This window comes from Lemur catta, chromosome 3 (assembly GCF_020740605.2).
Source record: "Lemur catta isolate mLemCat1 chromosome 3, mLemCat1.pri, whole genome shotgun sequence".
NCBI lineage: Eukaryota > Metazoa > Chordata > Mammalia > Primates > Lemuridae > Lemur > Lemur catta.
The window spans coordinates 29,714,080-29,730,155 of record NC_059130.1 but is presented as its reverse complement, the minus strand read 5'-3'; the positions used below and the strand labels follow the sequence as shown (position 1 = coordinate 29,730,155).

The 16,076-nt window shown below is 54.3% G+C and overlaps 1 protein-coding gene across 4 annotated transcripts in view; it reads left to right on the top strand.

Annotated features, from left to right (window-relative positions):
• MEF2D (myocyte enhancer factor 2D) overlaps window positions 1-16,076 on the top strand; it is a 31,097-nt gene that overhangs the window by 13,352 nt on the left and 1,669 nt on the right. Inside the window, exons 2-11 of one of the 4 annotated variants that reach the window (XM_045545383.1) lie at window positions 2,894-3,085; window positions 3,708-3,911; window positions 5,389-5,526; window positions 6,463-6,673; window positions 6,873-6,929; window positions 8,662-8,852; window positions 9,357-9,377; window positions 10,638-10,767; window positions 14,966-15,200; window positions 15,658-15,964. In XM_045545383.1, the coding sequence (XP_045401339.1) occupies window positions 3,032-3,085; window positions 3,708-3,911; window positions 5,389-5,526; window positions 6,463-6,673; window positions 6,873-6,929; window positions 8,662-8,852; window positions 9,357-9,377; window positions 10,638-10,767; window positions 14,966-15,200; window positions 15,658-15,964 (1,548 nt within the window). In that variant the 5' untranslated portion in view covers window positions 2,894-3,031. Of the gene's footprint in view, window positions 1-2,893; window positions 3,086-3,707; window positions 3,912-5,388; window positions 5,527-5,582; window positions 5,718-6,462; window positions 6,674-6,872; window positions 6,930-8,661; window positions 8,853-9,356; window positions 9,378-10,637; window positions 10,768-14,965; window positions 15,201-15,657; window positions 15,965-16,076 lie in introns of all 4 variants that reach the window. The other 3 variants (XM_045545384.1, XM_045545386.1, XM_045545385.1) reach the window with 3 other exon arrangements.

The following is a 16,076-nucleotide window of genomic DNA, read 5'->3' as shown; positions in this document are numbered from 1 at the left end:
CACCCTCTGCACCAACCAACCTGAGGATAAGGAGGGTTGAAGACTGGGGTAACAGGGGTGTTTGGAAGGTGGGTGGTGTCCAAATGGACAATCTTCAGGAACAGCCAGGAAAGGAAGTGTTCTAGCTTCATAGAGGATAGCGTGAGAGGAACTGGAACTGCAGCAGGACTGACGAAGGTTAGACTGCAAGAAGGACTTCTCATAGGATCACAACAATGAACTCATCTTTTCTTCTTTCAACAGACATTTCCTGAGTTCCTTCTTACAGGAGACAGAGTAGTGAAAAAGATAGCAGTGATTCCTGCCCTCATGAAATTTCAGTCTTATTAGGGGAGCCAGGCATTAAATAGAAGCCTGGAATTATAATTATTTACAATTGGGATAAGTGCTAGAAAGACTGTAAGAGTGACTTTTCTGAGGGCCGTGAGAACAAAGAGAGTTTCTCTCCCAAGTTGAAGGAAGAGACAATGTTGGTCACAAGCTTATAGAGGTTACATCTCAGCAAGGATGTGCTTATGAACAAAAAGGTGGGGAGATAGTAAAATGGGAGCAGGAAGGTAACTGCTGCAAGCCAGAGGAGTGCAGTAGTTATTGCACTTACCAGTCTAGATTGGGGTTTTCACGGCCGGGCCAGAGAATCTCATTTAAGAAGCCAACTCTTCATACCCCCTCCCCTTGCCCTCTGTGTTCCCTCCTCACCTTCCTTGCCAAAGCCCACACCACTGTAGCTTTGGAAAGCACACACAGTCTTTGGATTGTTCTGGGAAGCAAGGGAGCTGAAGTCCTTGGGCTGGAGCCTTAGCAATGGGAGTTCGGCAGAGATTGGGTTCACAGGCGAGGAATGGGGTGGCTGGAGCTGGTTTGGGGCCCGGGTGTCTGTTGGGCCACTCAGAGCTGGCTGGGCTGTTGGTGGTGGTGTTCTGGAGTATGTGCAGGGGGCACAATGGGAGACCAAGGCCCATGGAGCACCTTGAGAACAAGGAGGAAGAGGAAGAGGGTGGGAAGAATGGGGGGGAGGGTCCTTTGAGGAGTGGGGAGAGAGCTGCATTGTTTTCTGTAGCTTTCTGGGTAGAGCAGAGGCTCTCTTTCCAGCTGGGCTGGAGAAAGCCTGAGGGACAGTCCTGGTAATGGGGCAAGTATGGAGGGGTACTCCTGGTTCCTCCCAAGACCATAGATACCCCATCTTTCTTCTCCCCCTTCCCTCCATGCAAGGTGCCAAAGCTAAACTTTGGCATCTACTGTGGTCCTTAGAGGCCATGTTGAGTGGGGCTGGAAAGGCTCCAGGGAACCTCAGCAGCACTCCCATTAGCCAGGGTAGGGTGTGGTTCTCTGTCATCAAACACCCCAGCAACACCTCTGCCCAGGTTGGGGTTGGGGGTCAGACAGAGGCTGGGAGCCCACCTCCCTGGACTCTGCAGCTGGGTCTCTGGGTGGGGCCTCTATGGAGGGGGAACTCTGGAGGGGAGGGCTGGCTTTCTCTGGTTCAGGCTCCTCCCAGGGCCCAGATAGAGTGGCTTTAGAAGCATGGGCCCCATGCTCACTGCCCTCCTCCAACATCTTCCAGAAAGTTCTACTTTTGATGCAAGGACTCCTGGAATAACAGAGTTGGAGGGGCCCTGAGGTCATCTTGTGCTTCCATCCTCCACCCTTCCAGTCTTTGCTGGCTCGCCTAGCCTGTATGGGCACTGCCCACACCTGAGAGCATGCGCTTTTGTGGCTCTGACTGTGCTATCATCCCTGTGTCCCCTCCCAACCCATGGTGCCTCCTGGAGTTGGGCGGTGCTGGGCTCCGTTTCCCATCCTGCCTGTGGAATTGGAGCTGTCAACCAGTGGGCCATGAGGAGGTTATAGATGTACTGAGATGGTGATTTCTCTGCCTGGTGCTTGCGTTCCCCTGGCTGCCAGTGGCCTCAACAGTATATGTCATTTGGCCCTTTATTTTCTCTGTGTGCCTCAAGGTGCCCGGTTGGGAAGCACTACTCCTAGACTAGACTTGGTCCATATCTCTAGAGTAAGAGTCGGCAAACTCTGACCCGTGGGCCAAATGTGGCCCATGCCCATTTTTGTAAATATAGTTTTACTGGATCACAGCCATGCTCTTGCTCATTAGTTTACATGTTGCCGTCAGCTGCTTTCATGCTACAATGGCAGAGTTGAGTAGTTACAACAGAGACTTCATGGTCTGTAAAGCCTGAAATATTTACTATGTGGCCCAAAATTTGCTGTCCTCTGGTCTAAGGGAGTGGTTTGTTTGTTTGTTTTAAGCAACAAGATCATTTCTTCAAACAAAAACTATAGACTGAGGCCCACTGAGTAAAACTGATCAGTGTGGAGGAGGCCTGGTGAAGGGAGGTAGGGGTTCTGCAGCCCCAGCCCCCGCTACAGGACTCCAGGCCCCAGGGTTCCATGAGTTAAGTTGGACCACTGCTCTAGGCCTGCTCTAGTGTTCTTGAGCCAGGGACACCAGAGACACTCCATCTTGGCACCAGGAACCATGGTTCTAGGCCACAGGGCAGCTAGAAAGCCCAGGTGTCTCTACTCCGAGCAGGCCCTGGGGAGAAAAATGGGGCATGGAGTGTTTTCTAAGACCCAGACCCTTAAAAACTATGAGATCCATATACTCTGTTTGACCTAGAGCCTGAGAGCAGCAGTGACTGTGGGGAAAGAGCCTGGGCAGAGTCCTGGGCTCTGGTGTGAGTTCCTGTGTGGCCTGGCTGTGGCATGCTGTTGCCTCAGGTAGACAGCATTGCCTCATTTTGAGGGTGAGGCCCAGATGCTGCCAGCCTCTCACAGGGTTGCTGTGAGCCTGGCCTCTGTGCCTAAGGAGCAAGACTAAGGAGCAAGGGGACGCTAAGCCCAAGCTTAGGGTCCTCTTGTGATCCTCCCCTTCCAGGAGGCTGTGCAGAAGGTGTCTTGCAGACCATGAACTGAGCGCTGATCCCAGACCGTTCATGAGCACAGTGTAAGGTGTGCCGAGACCCACAATCCAGCAAGCCCCTCCCCTCCCTAGCACTGAGGACCCCCGGAGAAGATGGGGAGGAAAAAGATTCAGATCCAGCGAATCACCGATGAGCGGAACCGACAGGTGAGGAAGTCCTAGAGTCACATGGAGTGGGTGAGGGCAGGGAGCTGGCCTCTGCCTCCACTCCTTCTAGGCACTCTAAGAGGGCTTCCTGGAAGAGGGGGGACTCTAGAAGCTTTTACAGAAGGGGAAGGGCTAAAGTTAGGAGAAGATGAGCCCCCACCTCCTTGCAACTCTTGGAATGCTGTGTCCCAGAACTCTGAGGCTCATCTGCTGCTGCAACCAGATGAGACTGTGCCCCTATCCAGGAGCCACATGCAAGGCTTAGGCCACGCCTGGGCACTGCCTTTTCCCCAAATGAACGCTTCCCCTCTTTTGACCTTAGGAGGCCCTTCTACTCTTCTCCACTGACCTCTTCATAGCCCCCAGCATGGAGGTGTGGAATTCTGTCCATCTGAATCCTCTCCCTTCAGTGAGTTGGCTCTGGGCTGTACCTTAGCCATGTGTTGGTGGAGGAGTGTTAGCCTGCTCCTTCCTCAGACCAGGGACTCCTGAGAGCAAGGGCTGTGTCACCCTGAGAATGGGGGCACCTGAGGGCCGGGGCTATGTCCGGCTGCCTGTAGGCTGGGACTCCTGGGCAAGCCTTGACTAAGCCAGACTTGGCTACCCACCCGCCTTTCTGCAGGTGACATTCACCAAGCGGAAGTTTGGGCTGATGAAGAAGGCCTATGAGCTGAGTGTGCTATGCGACTGCGAGATTGCACTCATCATCTTCAACCACTCCAACAAGCTGTTCCAGTATGCCAGCACCGACATGGATAAGGTGCTGCTCAAGTACACGGAGTACAACGAGCCTCACGAGAGCCGCACCAATGCCGACATCATCGAGGTGGGCCCACACACCCCGACACCACCCCCTGCATCCACATGTACGCGTGCCCATGCAGCAGGTACCTGCGGACCTGCCTGTGTGCACGCACCTGTGGACCTTGCCCCTTGTAGCCCCTCACCTGTGTGCACCCACACTTAAGCCCACATCTTCTCATGCAGAGCCTGGGCCCGAGGAGGAAGGAGGGGCATGCCGTGTAGGTGAACAGGCCAGCACCAGGCTGCCGAGCTGCCGGGAGGGAGCAGCCCACCCAGCCCACTCCCACCCCCTCTCCAAGAGTCTGTCTCCACCTCTGTCAGGCATGACATAACCTCTCTCTACTCTGTCTTCTCTCTCATTCTCTCTGTCTTTCCCCCTTTCTCCCATCTTTTGGTCTGCTCCTGCATCTGCCTCCTCCTTTTTTTGTCTCCAACTTTGTTTCCATCTCTCCTGCTCTGTCTCTGTCCCTTTGTGGGTCCCTGTGGTTCTATTTTCTGTTTCAAAGAGAGCCGACATTGTGAACTGTTGAAGGACACGAGCTTTGGAAGTCAGCTCTGGCCTTTCCTGGCCACGTGGCCTTGGGCAGGTGCCTTGGCCTCCTGGAGCTTTGTCCTTTGGCCTCCCCCCACCTTGGTGTCCCTCTCCACAAAATGGGGCTAGTGCCTGCTTTGAAAGGTGCTGTGTGAATTGAATGTTCCTGCTTCTCACACTGAGGCGCGTGCACCTTGGGAGCACAGGACTTGTGGTGATGAAGAGGGTGCCTGGGAAGCCACAGGCCTACTCAGAGATTTAGAGAAAAGTCTCTTAGTTTTATGTTAGAGAAAACAGATTTACTCTAGACTAGAATGTAAAATTTTGTTGATTTTAAAGACAAAGCAAGTATCTTTCAGGGTATTTTGAGCATGGAGAGGGCAGCTTTGAGGTCTGCTGCAGACCTACCAGGTACGCCTCCACCAGAGTACGTGCTCATTCCCTCTTTGCTTGTCTGCATCTTGTTCCTGTCTTTCTGTCTCCATCTCTCTCTCTCTGTCCCCCGTTTCTCCTAAGCAGAGCCCAGGGATTGGGATGGGAAACCACCCTAGCTACTTCCGCCTGGGGAACAATTGGTACCTTCTGGCCAGGGCCCACCACAGGGTGGTCAGGCAGGGGCTGGCCCAGGGTACCAGCCCCTCAGCCCATCCCTGTGGAGCCCCCTTCCTACCTGCACCCTGGAAGTAATATCTCCATACAAAGTGCACCCCTGGTCTAGGCCCACCTCCCACGTGATCCCTATATTCTGATGCTTCCCCCACCAAGAAGATCTTTCTTTACACAGTGTCTGGGGAGGCACCGTCAGTGGGGAGGGGCAGGTGGCACTAAGGGAGGGGGGTGGGGAGATGCTGGGACCCCTGAGGAAGGAGGTTGGGGAAAAGTAGGGGGATCTCAGGCAAGGGCCGGAAGGAACTCGGGGAAGGTGGGCAGGACCCTCACCCCGCTGATGGTAGTGGTGCGGTTACAGACCCTGAGGAAGAAGGGCTTCAACGGCTGCGACAGCCCAGAGCCCGACGGGGAGGACTCGCTGGAACAGAGCCCCCTGCTGGAGGACAAGTACCGGCGCGCCAGCGAGGAGCTGGACGGGCTCTTCCGGCGCTATGGGGTGAGCCCCACTCACTCTCTCTCTGTTGGCCCCCCCTTCCGGCCCCTTCCCCCCAGGCGCTGCACAAGAAGCACAGGGAATGTGAGAGCCCTGAGGTGGACGAGGTGTTTGCCCTGACCCCCCAGACGGAAGAGAAATATAAAAAGATAGACGAGGAGTTTGATAAAATGATGCAGAGTTATAGACTGGCCGTGAGTAGTCGCATGGAGGAGAGCCTCCCTGTGGTGCATGGTGTGGCTTCGCGCCCCGCCCCAGCCCTCGGCTGCCTCTGATGGATGTTCTGCTCTGAGCCATGCTGGGGCTGTTAGTGACTACTGAGAAACCTCTGACCTTGGTCGTGATAAACCTGTGGCCCTTATGGAGACTCATCTTGGATGGAGCATAAGCCAGAGAGGCCTGCAGTGTCCCCCTCACCAGCAAGAAGTGTGTAGATGACATAAGATCCTTAGCGGTCAGGAAAACAGAGTGTGCTCTTTGTCCAGATGTTTTTTAGGGAGAAGTCCCCTGGGGCCTGCTCTCATGCCCCAGCCAAAGGCACTCAGCATCGTTGAGGGGAAAGCAGTGAGCCCTCTGTGGCAGGCCAGATGTCCCAAGCCACAGTGCAGGCCTTTAACAGCTGTGTATGTAGATTTGTTCTCAGGGCCTCTAACCTGCTCCCGGTGTGTCCTGCCTGGCTGAGGACTAACCTGCCTCCACTAGGGGGTGTCCCTGGTCCAGTCTGCAGTTCTCATTCTCCGGGCCAGAGCTGGATCCCAAAGTTTTTCCTTGCTGGGAGTGGCAGGCAGGACTCCAAGAGGGCCCAGGGCAAGGAGCTCAAGCTGCTGGCCCTAGGATGCACAGCCCAGAAATGAGAACCCTTGCCTGCCCTCCCAAGCTAAGTGGGCTCAGGGTAAGGGTCGGCCTGACCTGACCCTGCCCCTCCATCTTTCTGTCTAGTCAGCTGTCCCGGCTCCCAACTTTGCCATGCCTGTCACGGTGCCCGTGTCCAATCAGAGCTCACTGCAGTTCAGCAATCCCAGCGGCTCCCTGGTCACCCCTTCCCTGGTGACATCATCCCTCACGGACCCGCGGCTCCTGTCCCCCCAGCAGCCAGCACTGCAGAGGAATAGTGTGTCTCCCGGCCTGCCCCAGCGGCCAGCTAGTGCAGGTAAGTGGGCTGGTAGGTGGGCCGGGGGAGGTGGCAATGAGGTGTCGATGGGGACTTTGGGATTCCGTTTTCCACAGCGTTCCCTCATTTGTGTGGCTCCTCCTCCTCCTCCTAAGGTCCCCTCTTCCTGTTCAGTTCCCAGTACTCGCTCTGGAAGGGGTATAGTCTGTCAGCTGTCATGGTTCTGTTTCTCCTCCAGGGGCCATGCTGGGGGGAGACCTGAACAGTGCTAATGGAGCCTGCCCCAGCCCTGTCGGTGAGTGCAGCCATTCTCGACCCTAGGGGCAGGGAGGTCTGCCCGCTCAGGGGCCCAAGGACCAAGAAGGACCTAGATTAGAGGAGAGTAAAATGCCAGGGCCTGAACTGAATAAAGAGGCAGAGATTTTTAAGCCAGTGGATTTTGCTATCTGTAGCAGTGCTTGATGTGAATGATTAGCAGAGATGTAGGCTCAGGGAATTCTGGGCAAACTGTGAGAATCAGCCAACATTTCTAGTTGGAGGTGAAGATCCAAGTTTTTGCAGTTGTATAGGGGCATCTGGGTGGGATCTGGAGGATGAGAATGCCTGGCATTGCCTAGACAAATAATTGGCACGGAGTCACACATGCATTCACACACATACATGCATTCTCACTCTTGCAGAAATACCCAGGCATTAGACGTGCACTTGTGAGCTCACATACCTAAGCCACAGAAGAAAGGCTGCTCCTCCTACCCCACCCTCACTGGCAGCTGACAGCCCCTCCTGCCCTGTGCTGTTGTCCGGCTGGGTGACTATGACTTCGAATGTCACCATTGACGTCACCCTGACATTCCTGCCATTCCCAGAATGATCTGGGAATTGGGATGGAGGCAGGCACACACTTCCAGGGCAACAGCGTGCTCTTAGGGGACAGAGCAAGGTGGCGTTTATGACTGTGGTCACCCCCATATCCCTGGACCTAGAATCCTTAGCTCAGCCTCAGACACTGTATAATACTTCCCTGGCAGTAATGTGTACTGATATGGGGAAATTGGAGGAATGGGTGAATACCCCTCCCTCTCCAAGGAGAGGGCCAGAGAAATGCTTGCACACCTTAAGGAAACAGTAGAGGCCGTTGAGTTCTGTGTGTAGAAAGCAGGCGAGAGCCCTAGCTTGGCCTCCAGCCAGCTGTGTGGCCCTGGGCAGGTCATTGCGTCTCTCCCTACCAGGCTCTAGTTTCTTCTTCTGTAAACGGGGCTAATGATACATGTCCTGTCCATCTGGCAGGGTTAATGTGAAGATTAAATGAGATAATCCGTGTGTGAAAGGCCCATGTAGATTGTGGAGTGGTAAGCAAATGTAAAAGATAGTTATTATGCTTGTTATTACCAGTCTAATTGTGGTGGCTGTGTTATCTGACTCCCAGTACCAATAACACCATCACCACCAGTGAATGGCTTGTTTCCTCCAAGCTACAGGCGACTTGTCATGTGCTGAGCCCCAGCTCATGGCAAAGGGAGCAGGCCGAGTGGTTGGTGATTTGTCCTGGTGACCAGGCTTCTCACTGAGGCCCAGATGCCAGGCTACCACCCCTTCCCCATCCTGGTCATTGTGGGTCCTGTCTGGGGCAGATTGTGGGATCTGAGAGTGGTAGACTTGCTACCTGTGGAGACCAAAGAAGAGAAAAGGCAGGAAGAGGCTTGGCTGCAGAAGAACCTCTTGGCCATTGTGGGGCCCAGAGGCAGTGGTTCCTTTCCAGTTCTTCCCACTGACCTCAGAGGCCCACCACCCAGCCCCATCGCATGTAGCTTGGAGGCAGGGAAATAAGCCCAGTGATTCAGGAGTGAGGAGTGTTCTCTTCCCCTTATTCCCAAGACATGAAGTTTTTGGAAAGCTCAGCATCCACACCAAGCCTAAGCATGGCTTTGAGAGGTTCTGGGTGACAGGACTATTGGTATGGGGAAGTTAACAGGACTGAGGGGTTGGCCCATGGATTTCCTTTTACCCTCATCTTGTCACTTCTCCAGGGAATGGCTACGTCAGTGCTCGGGCTTCCCCTGGCCTCCTCCCTGTGGCCAATGGCAACAGCCTAAACAAAGTCATCCCTGCCAAGTCTCCGCCCCCACCCACCCATAGCACCCAGCTTGGAGCCCCCAGCCGCAAGCCTGACCTGCGAGTCATCACTTCCCAGGGAGGAAAGGGGTTAATGCATCACTTGGTAAGTGGGTGCCGGCACCGCACACCACAGGCAGGGGCTGGGGAATGGGAGAACGCGGAGCGGGGAAGGAGCAGGAGAGGGGAAGGTCAGCCAGCCAGCAGTTAGGACTTCCCAAGAGAGATGCGGAAGGATGGCTTTTCCTCAGCTCTTTCTTCCCAGAAGGCCTTTTAAGAGATTGGTACCCACAAAATACCAGCCTAAGGGCAGTAAAAAAGGGATATGAGGTGGGAGAGAAGCTTCTGTGTTGGGGAGGATAGTAGGAAGGATTTGCCATTATAGTAGGAGGGATGGGGATTAGCTTGTAAGGATTTCCTAACTGGTGGAGATTGGGATGTAGCATCTTCTGGAAATCAGTCAGGACAGTGAAGAGCTCTGGCCCTATAGGCTGGGGAGAGCCATCCTGCTCTTATACAGAGAGGTGGATGGAATGGCTGCGGGGATAGAGGTGTGGGGGAGGGCAGAGCCAGAGACTGAACATCCCCTTGGTTTTATTTCTGCTCTCAGACTGAGGACCATTTAGATCTGGTAAGTGAGGCTGTGAAACGTTTGCTGTGGCTTTGCTCTGTAGTCCACCGGCATGAAGTATGAGTGTGCCCTTGTTCTCTTGCCTGTGTGTGTACTGTGCGTTGTTGGTTTATTTGATTATTTGCCAGGAGCTGTGTTCAGTGCCAAGTGAGACACAGAGGTGAATGGGGCACAGGTGAGAGGTTAGACATGCATGTATCTGTACCTGTGTATACATGGATGTCTTTATGTGATGTTACATTTATTTGGACACACCTTTCTCCATGTGTATGTATATGTGCAAGGGGGAGTGGCCCAGCCCCAGGCCTCCAGGGTCCCAACCCTGCGGCCTGGATTATGCCCTTGGACCAGGGGGTTGGATCCCACTAGTTTTCTGACTCCACTTAGGCCCACATAGCATTCTTGGAACCCAGGTCAGGGACCTCCTTAGGAGGGGTGCCAGCTGGACAGTAACGTTGGTTTTTCAGGGGAAGCTGAGGCCCAAGCCAAGGCCGGAGTTGTCCTTTTTAGGGGGTACTTCCCCGCCTACCCTCTGTCTCCTGTGCTCCCCCCTACACTCAGCCCGTCTCACGGGCACTCAAAGGCACACACAGCCACTCTCTTTTTTCCTCTCTCTCTCTCTCACACTTACGTACTCACCCTCAGCCAGGAGTGGGGCGGGGGCTCCTCCCTCCCCAACTCCCTGACGGGAGGCCAGAGAGGCTGGAAAAGGCAGGCAGGCTTTGGCGGCCAACACGGCGGCAGTTTCGGCCCCAGCGTGGAGTTGGAATAAACAAGTGACTCAGCGGCAGATGGAGCTGACAGCCCCACACACGTGTGTGCATACGCGCAGGCACACGCCACGCCAGGCTCCACATTCCCCTCACAGATGCCAGCACGCCTCTCCCGGGGCGTGTGCTGCGGCGTGATGGATGGAGAGTAGACTCCGGAGGGACGAGCCAGGCGAAGAATGGTGTCTCCCTTCTCTCACTCTGCCCCGGGAGACTGGGTCCTTGTTGGTGTTGGGGCCACAGGGCCAGCACCTGTGCCTTCCTCTTTGCATGTGTGTAGGTGTGAATGAATCTATGTGTGCACGTTTCTCTCCATGGACTTGGCGTCTCTGTAAATGCACCAGTGTGTGTTTGTGTACCTATGCGGGCCTCTGTGCTAAAGCGCCCGGCCTTGGTGTTGGGATTCAGGGACCCCATCTCAGCCTTGGAATGGAGGGCACAAGGCTGCCCACCCACCAGCCACCTCCTGACAGACAGTTTTCTCTTGCAGAATAATGCCCAGCGCCTTGGGGTCTCCCAGTCTACCCACTCACTCACCACCCCAGTGGTTTCCGTGGCAACGCCGAGTTTACTCAGCCAGGGCCTCCCCTTCTCTTCCATGCCCACTGCCTACAACACAGGTGAGTATTCATGTGACGTGTACGTGGTGTGCACTTGGGCTTGGGCAGAGAAGTGACCAGAGAGGGAACGTTAGATACATCCCCCGAGCAGGCCCCAATCTGAGGAAGGCCTGACTGGAGGGAGCCGCCACTTAATAATGGTTGCCAGAGTTAGCAAATAAAAACATAGAATACCCAATTAGATTTGAATTTCAGATAAAATGATGCATTATTTTTTAGTATAATATGTCTTTGGGATATGCATATACCAAAAAATTACTCATTTTGTCTGAAATTTCAAATTTAACTGGGTATCTTTTATTTTTAATAAAGGACCTAATGGAGAGGGGAGGCCCTGTCCTCAGGAAGCCTCCAGGCTGAGGAGGAGATAGGACAGAGGCGGGCTGAGCAAATGATTCAGGTTCGAGGAGTGGTGAGGGGACACAGTCAGTCCAGAAAGGCTTCCTGGAGGAGAAGGGATGAGGGAGAGAAGGGAGAGGGAGGCTGAAGAGGCCACAGAGGAAGCACGGTCAGGGTCAACTTGCCAGCTTCCTAGGAAAGCCACTCGGGGGCTCCAGGGCAGGGGGAGGGGGAGGAAAGGGGTCCCTCCCTCTGATTCTGGCTTGGCAGTAGAATGATGGGGGGAAGTAAGGAGGAGGACAGATGAGGGTTGGGGGGATCTGATGGTGAAGAGCCACTTAAGGACATGGTAGAGGTCTCTGGGTAGAAGAATTCAGACAGGACACCCAGTGCCCAGGCTGTCTTGGGTCCCCAGGACAGTGTCACTCACTCACATCTGCCCAGGAGCAGGCGGTGACACTCTGAGCCATCCTTGTCTGCTGTCCAAGCTGCTGTGTCAGGAAAGACTGGGGAAATGCCTTGTCACCTTGTTACAGAGCATTGAGGTAGCTGGGAACCTGGGCTATTTCCAGCAGAAGCAACCTCTGCCTTCCCCCAGTTCTCTCACAGGTGAATAGCTCGCATTAGGGCTGTTCCTGTGACATCAGACTAGACCAGAAGAGTCACACTTCTCCCTGTTTCCCAAATCCCCACCCTGGAGTTGAACCATGCTGGGTATGAGACACCAGCACAAATACCCACAGAATCCCACCTCCTCCCATGTGTAAAAATCCAGAGCCCAGCCCCATGCATAGGAGAGCCTCTCATGGCAGGTAAGAGAGCTGAAGGAACCGCCTCCTGTTGACGGGCCAGACTTTGGCGTGTGCATCCGTGTGTAGATATTACTGCCCAGGTGTCTGTAAGCCCCTTGTCCGGTGCACGTGTACCCACTCCCAGGTTGTTAAGTCCTCACTGCTTCAGAGAGGATTGCTTCTGGAGCCACACCCTATGGGCCAGTCTCCGTCTGTGAGACAACTGGGCGGACAGAGGGTCTCTGGGGCTCTTCCAGCCCTGCCACTGAGGCTCTGGGGCCCCTCTGGGAGATCTGGCTCCCTGGGCAGGGTGGCATGGGAGCTGGGATGATTAGCGGAGGGTAGCTCAGACCACTTTTCAAGACCTGTTGTTTATTTGGAAATCCCACAGAGGTGGTTTTCTGCCATCTTCTTGGGTCACAGTCTTTGTGAAGCAGGAGGGAAGTTAGTTGGTGTCAGTGAACCTGGGACAGGGGCTCAGCAAGGCTAGACTTACAGACTCTATTTGTCACTCTGGTGTGAAAGCAGTTTCTGCCCCTGGGCCAGCCCTTGGAGCCCTGCTGGTAAGTATGTGGGATTTCTCACATCCTCTCAGAAACCAAGGGCTCCTGTTCCTCTTGCTGCAGGAACAGCTGAGCAGATCTCAGTTTAAACAGCAGGTGTTTTCAGGTGACCCTAGGTGTATAAACAAAACCCCAGTGAAAACATTGCTATTTAGTTGTTCACTGCTTATAGTCCTTGGCCCCAGTTCAAGTTCCGGCTGAGGGTGATCTGGCTATGTTAATGCCTTGTGTAAGGGCGCTGGCCCCTTGTTGACACTGGCTACAGAGGTCTGGCTGTGGTGGCTCTGGGAGCAGACCAGGTGGACTGCCAAGTGGCATGGGGGCCATATTCCTCCTGGCCATAGAGAGCCAGGCCTCCTACCTAGATAGGGCTGGAGTCTGGTGGGACAGTGCAGGACTGGGAGCTGTGTCTACCCTTCACTCACTGTGGGACCCCGAGCAAGACACTGTACTGTTCTGGGCTTGGCTTCCTAGTTTCTAAAGCACATGTTGGAAATAGTTGATCCTAGGGCCTGTTTCTGCCCTTGCTCTGCTTTTTAAATATAAGCATTTCAAAACTCCTGGCCAATGTTAGCAGACCAGAAGCAAGCAGGGACCATCCCTAGAGTGAGATTGAAAGAAAATAAAGGAAACAAAAGGGTCTTGTGTCAGCTCGGCCACTGGCTTTCTCCATGACCTGGAGCATGTTCCTCAAACAAGGCTGCAGTTGCCTCATTTGTGAAGAATAATAGGTAAATCTTCTGAATATTTACTATGAACCAGACATTGTTTTATATGCTTTGTGTATTAACTTGCTCAGTCTTCACGACAGCTGCATGATGTAGTAGGATTATTACCTCCAGTTTATAGGCAGGGAGTAAGTAACTTGCCCAAGGTCACACAGCCTAAGTGGAGGTAGCCTAGAAGTGTGACCTCATAGCTCTTGCCTTTAACCTTATTGCTGTATTGCAGAGATAATACTGTCTTCCCTACAGAAAATCAGAGGGCCAGAGCAAATGACTCCCTGAGTAATAGCATAGTGGCAAAGTGTTGGGGTGATGGAGGGGTGCACTTCCCATCACAGCACGCCCTCCCTCCCACTATCACAGTGCAGTCTCCCTATGGCCCTCAGGCAGGACATTTTCTAAACTGTCCCAAACAGGATGCAACATGAAACATGACAGTGCTGTGTAAGGTGTGAAACGTTTCATGGTTCTGTTTATTCTGTGGCTGTGCAGACATCGCAGTCTCTTCATTAAGGTAGACATTTTGGAAAGTAATGAGCAACCTCTCCACCTCACCCCGGGGAGATGTGCCAGAACCTTGGCCAGTGGCGCTCCCTGAGTGGCAGCCCCTCTGCCCCCGGGGTGAGAGGCCCGGGTGGCAAACATGCATCCTCTGGGTTTCTGTGTGTTGTGGGCACAGCAGCTCGAACCCTGCTGCTGCGGTAGCCTATGTATTGACAGTCTGCAGGGGACTGGGGGCGGTGCAAAAGGTGGGACAGTAGCTGCAGTGACTGGCTTCTAAGGCCCCATGCGCCAAGCACTCGCCTTGACGCCCACCACCTCACCTAGGTGAAGAGATGGCAGCTAGACATGTATCAGACCTTCCCCGCTTACCTTTTCCCCCTTCTGTCTCTTTTTTAAAAACTGTCATTATAAAAGTGATACCTACACATGATTTAGAAAAAAAAGTTCAACACTTTTTAAAAAACATCTCGGCCTGGCGCCTGTAATCCTAGCACTCTAGGAGGCCGAGGTGGGCGGATCGCTCGAGATCAGGAGTTCGAGACCAGCCTGAGCAAGAGTGAGACTCTGTCTCTACTAAAAATAGAAAGAAATTATCTGGCCAACTAAAAAATATATATACAAAAAAATTAGCCGGGCATGGTGGCTCATGCCTGTAGTCCCAGCTACTCGGGAGGCTGAGGCAGGAGGATTGCTTAAGCCCAGGAGTCTGAGGTTGCTGTGAGCCAGGCTGATGCCACGGCACTCACTCTAGCCCGGGCAACAGAGCGAGACTCTGTCTCAAAAAAAAAAAAAAAACAAAAAACATCTCTTTTCATCCTGATATAAAACAGCACCTCATGGTTATTATGGCCTGTGTTTCTTTAACTTTGAGTGCCTTATTCACGGATTTTTTTTTTTTTTTTTTTTTTTTTTTTGCTTACAACAAAATTTACTGTCTCAGGGCTCTGGAGACTAGAGGCTAGAAGTCTCACGGCGAGGTGCGAGCAGCGCCCTGCTCTCTCTGTAGGCACTAGGGAAGGATCTGTTCCAGGCTTCTCTCCTGGTTCCTGGGAGTTCCTTGGCTTGTGGCAGCACAACTCCAGTCTTCACATGGTGTTCTCCCTGTGTATGTCTCCACGGAATTTTTGTGGTTTTCTTGAATTCTTCCCATCTGTCATTAACCACCACCTGTCCTCTCTTCGCCGTGGTCCTCCGGGAGGCGGCTCCCCCATGGGAGCCCTGGGGGCTGCGGTGCTCTGTCCCGCTCCAGGGTCACCTCACCTTTCCTCCCATGCAGATTACCAGTTGACCAGTGCAGAGCTCTCCTCCTTACCAGCCTTCAGTTCGCCTGGGGGGCTGTCGCTAGGCAACGTCACCGCCTGGCAGCAGCCGCAGCCCCAGCAGCCGCAGCAGCCACAGCCTCCGCAGCCACAGCCGCAGCCACAGCAGCCACAGCCACAGCAGCCTCAGCAGCCGCAGCAGCCACCTCAGCAGCAGTCCCACCTGGTCCCCGTGTCTCTTAGCAACCTCATGTGAGTCCTTGGGAGACTTTCCACGTGAAGGTTTGGGAAGGGAGAGATGAGGAGCAGGTAGAGGGGGGTCCTTTTGAGAGCTGGGTTCCCTTCAGGGCCGTCTGTCACCAGTGGACATCACGAGAAGCTGCGCAGTGCACAGCCTGTAGAGGGACAGTGGCAGCCCTGGGGTCCCCTCTGCAGGCCTGGGGGACTCACCCTGGCCCCTTCCCCCAGCCAGCCCCAGGGTGGAGGTGGGGGTGGAGGTGTGGGGCCCTGGGCTGTGGAAGATGACGTGGGATAGAAAGAGAACTAATATTTCTCATATCCCTTCTCTTCCCTTCATTCAACCCTCTCTCTTCTGGCCTCTTTCCCGCACCCCTACCCTCCCCCATTCTCACCCTCTGTTATCTCTTACTCTCTGTCTTGTGACCTCCTATCACTTTTTCTGTCACTCATCCCCATTGCCCTCCTCCAGCCCGGGCAGTCCCCTGCCCCACGTGGGTGCCGCTCTCACAGTCACCACCCACCCCCACATCAGCATCAAGTCAGAACCGGTGTCCCCAAGCCGTGAGCGCAGCCCTGCGCCACCCCCTCCAGCTGTGTTCCCGGCTGCCCGCCCTGAGCCTGGCGATGGTCTCAGCAGCCCAGCCGGGGGATCCTATGAGACGGGGGACCGGGATGACGGACGGGGGGACTTCGGGCCAACACTGGGCCTGCTGCGCCCGGCCCCAGAGCCTGAGGCTGAGGGCTCAGCTGTGAAGAGGATGCGGCTCGATACCTGGGTACTGTAGCATCACCCCTCTTGTCCGCCAGTGTCTGCTACACCCAGGGACTGCCCCGTGTGCCCCCAACCTGTTTTATCTCCCACCTGAGAGGCCTTATGGCCGGCTAGCC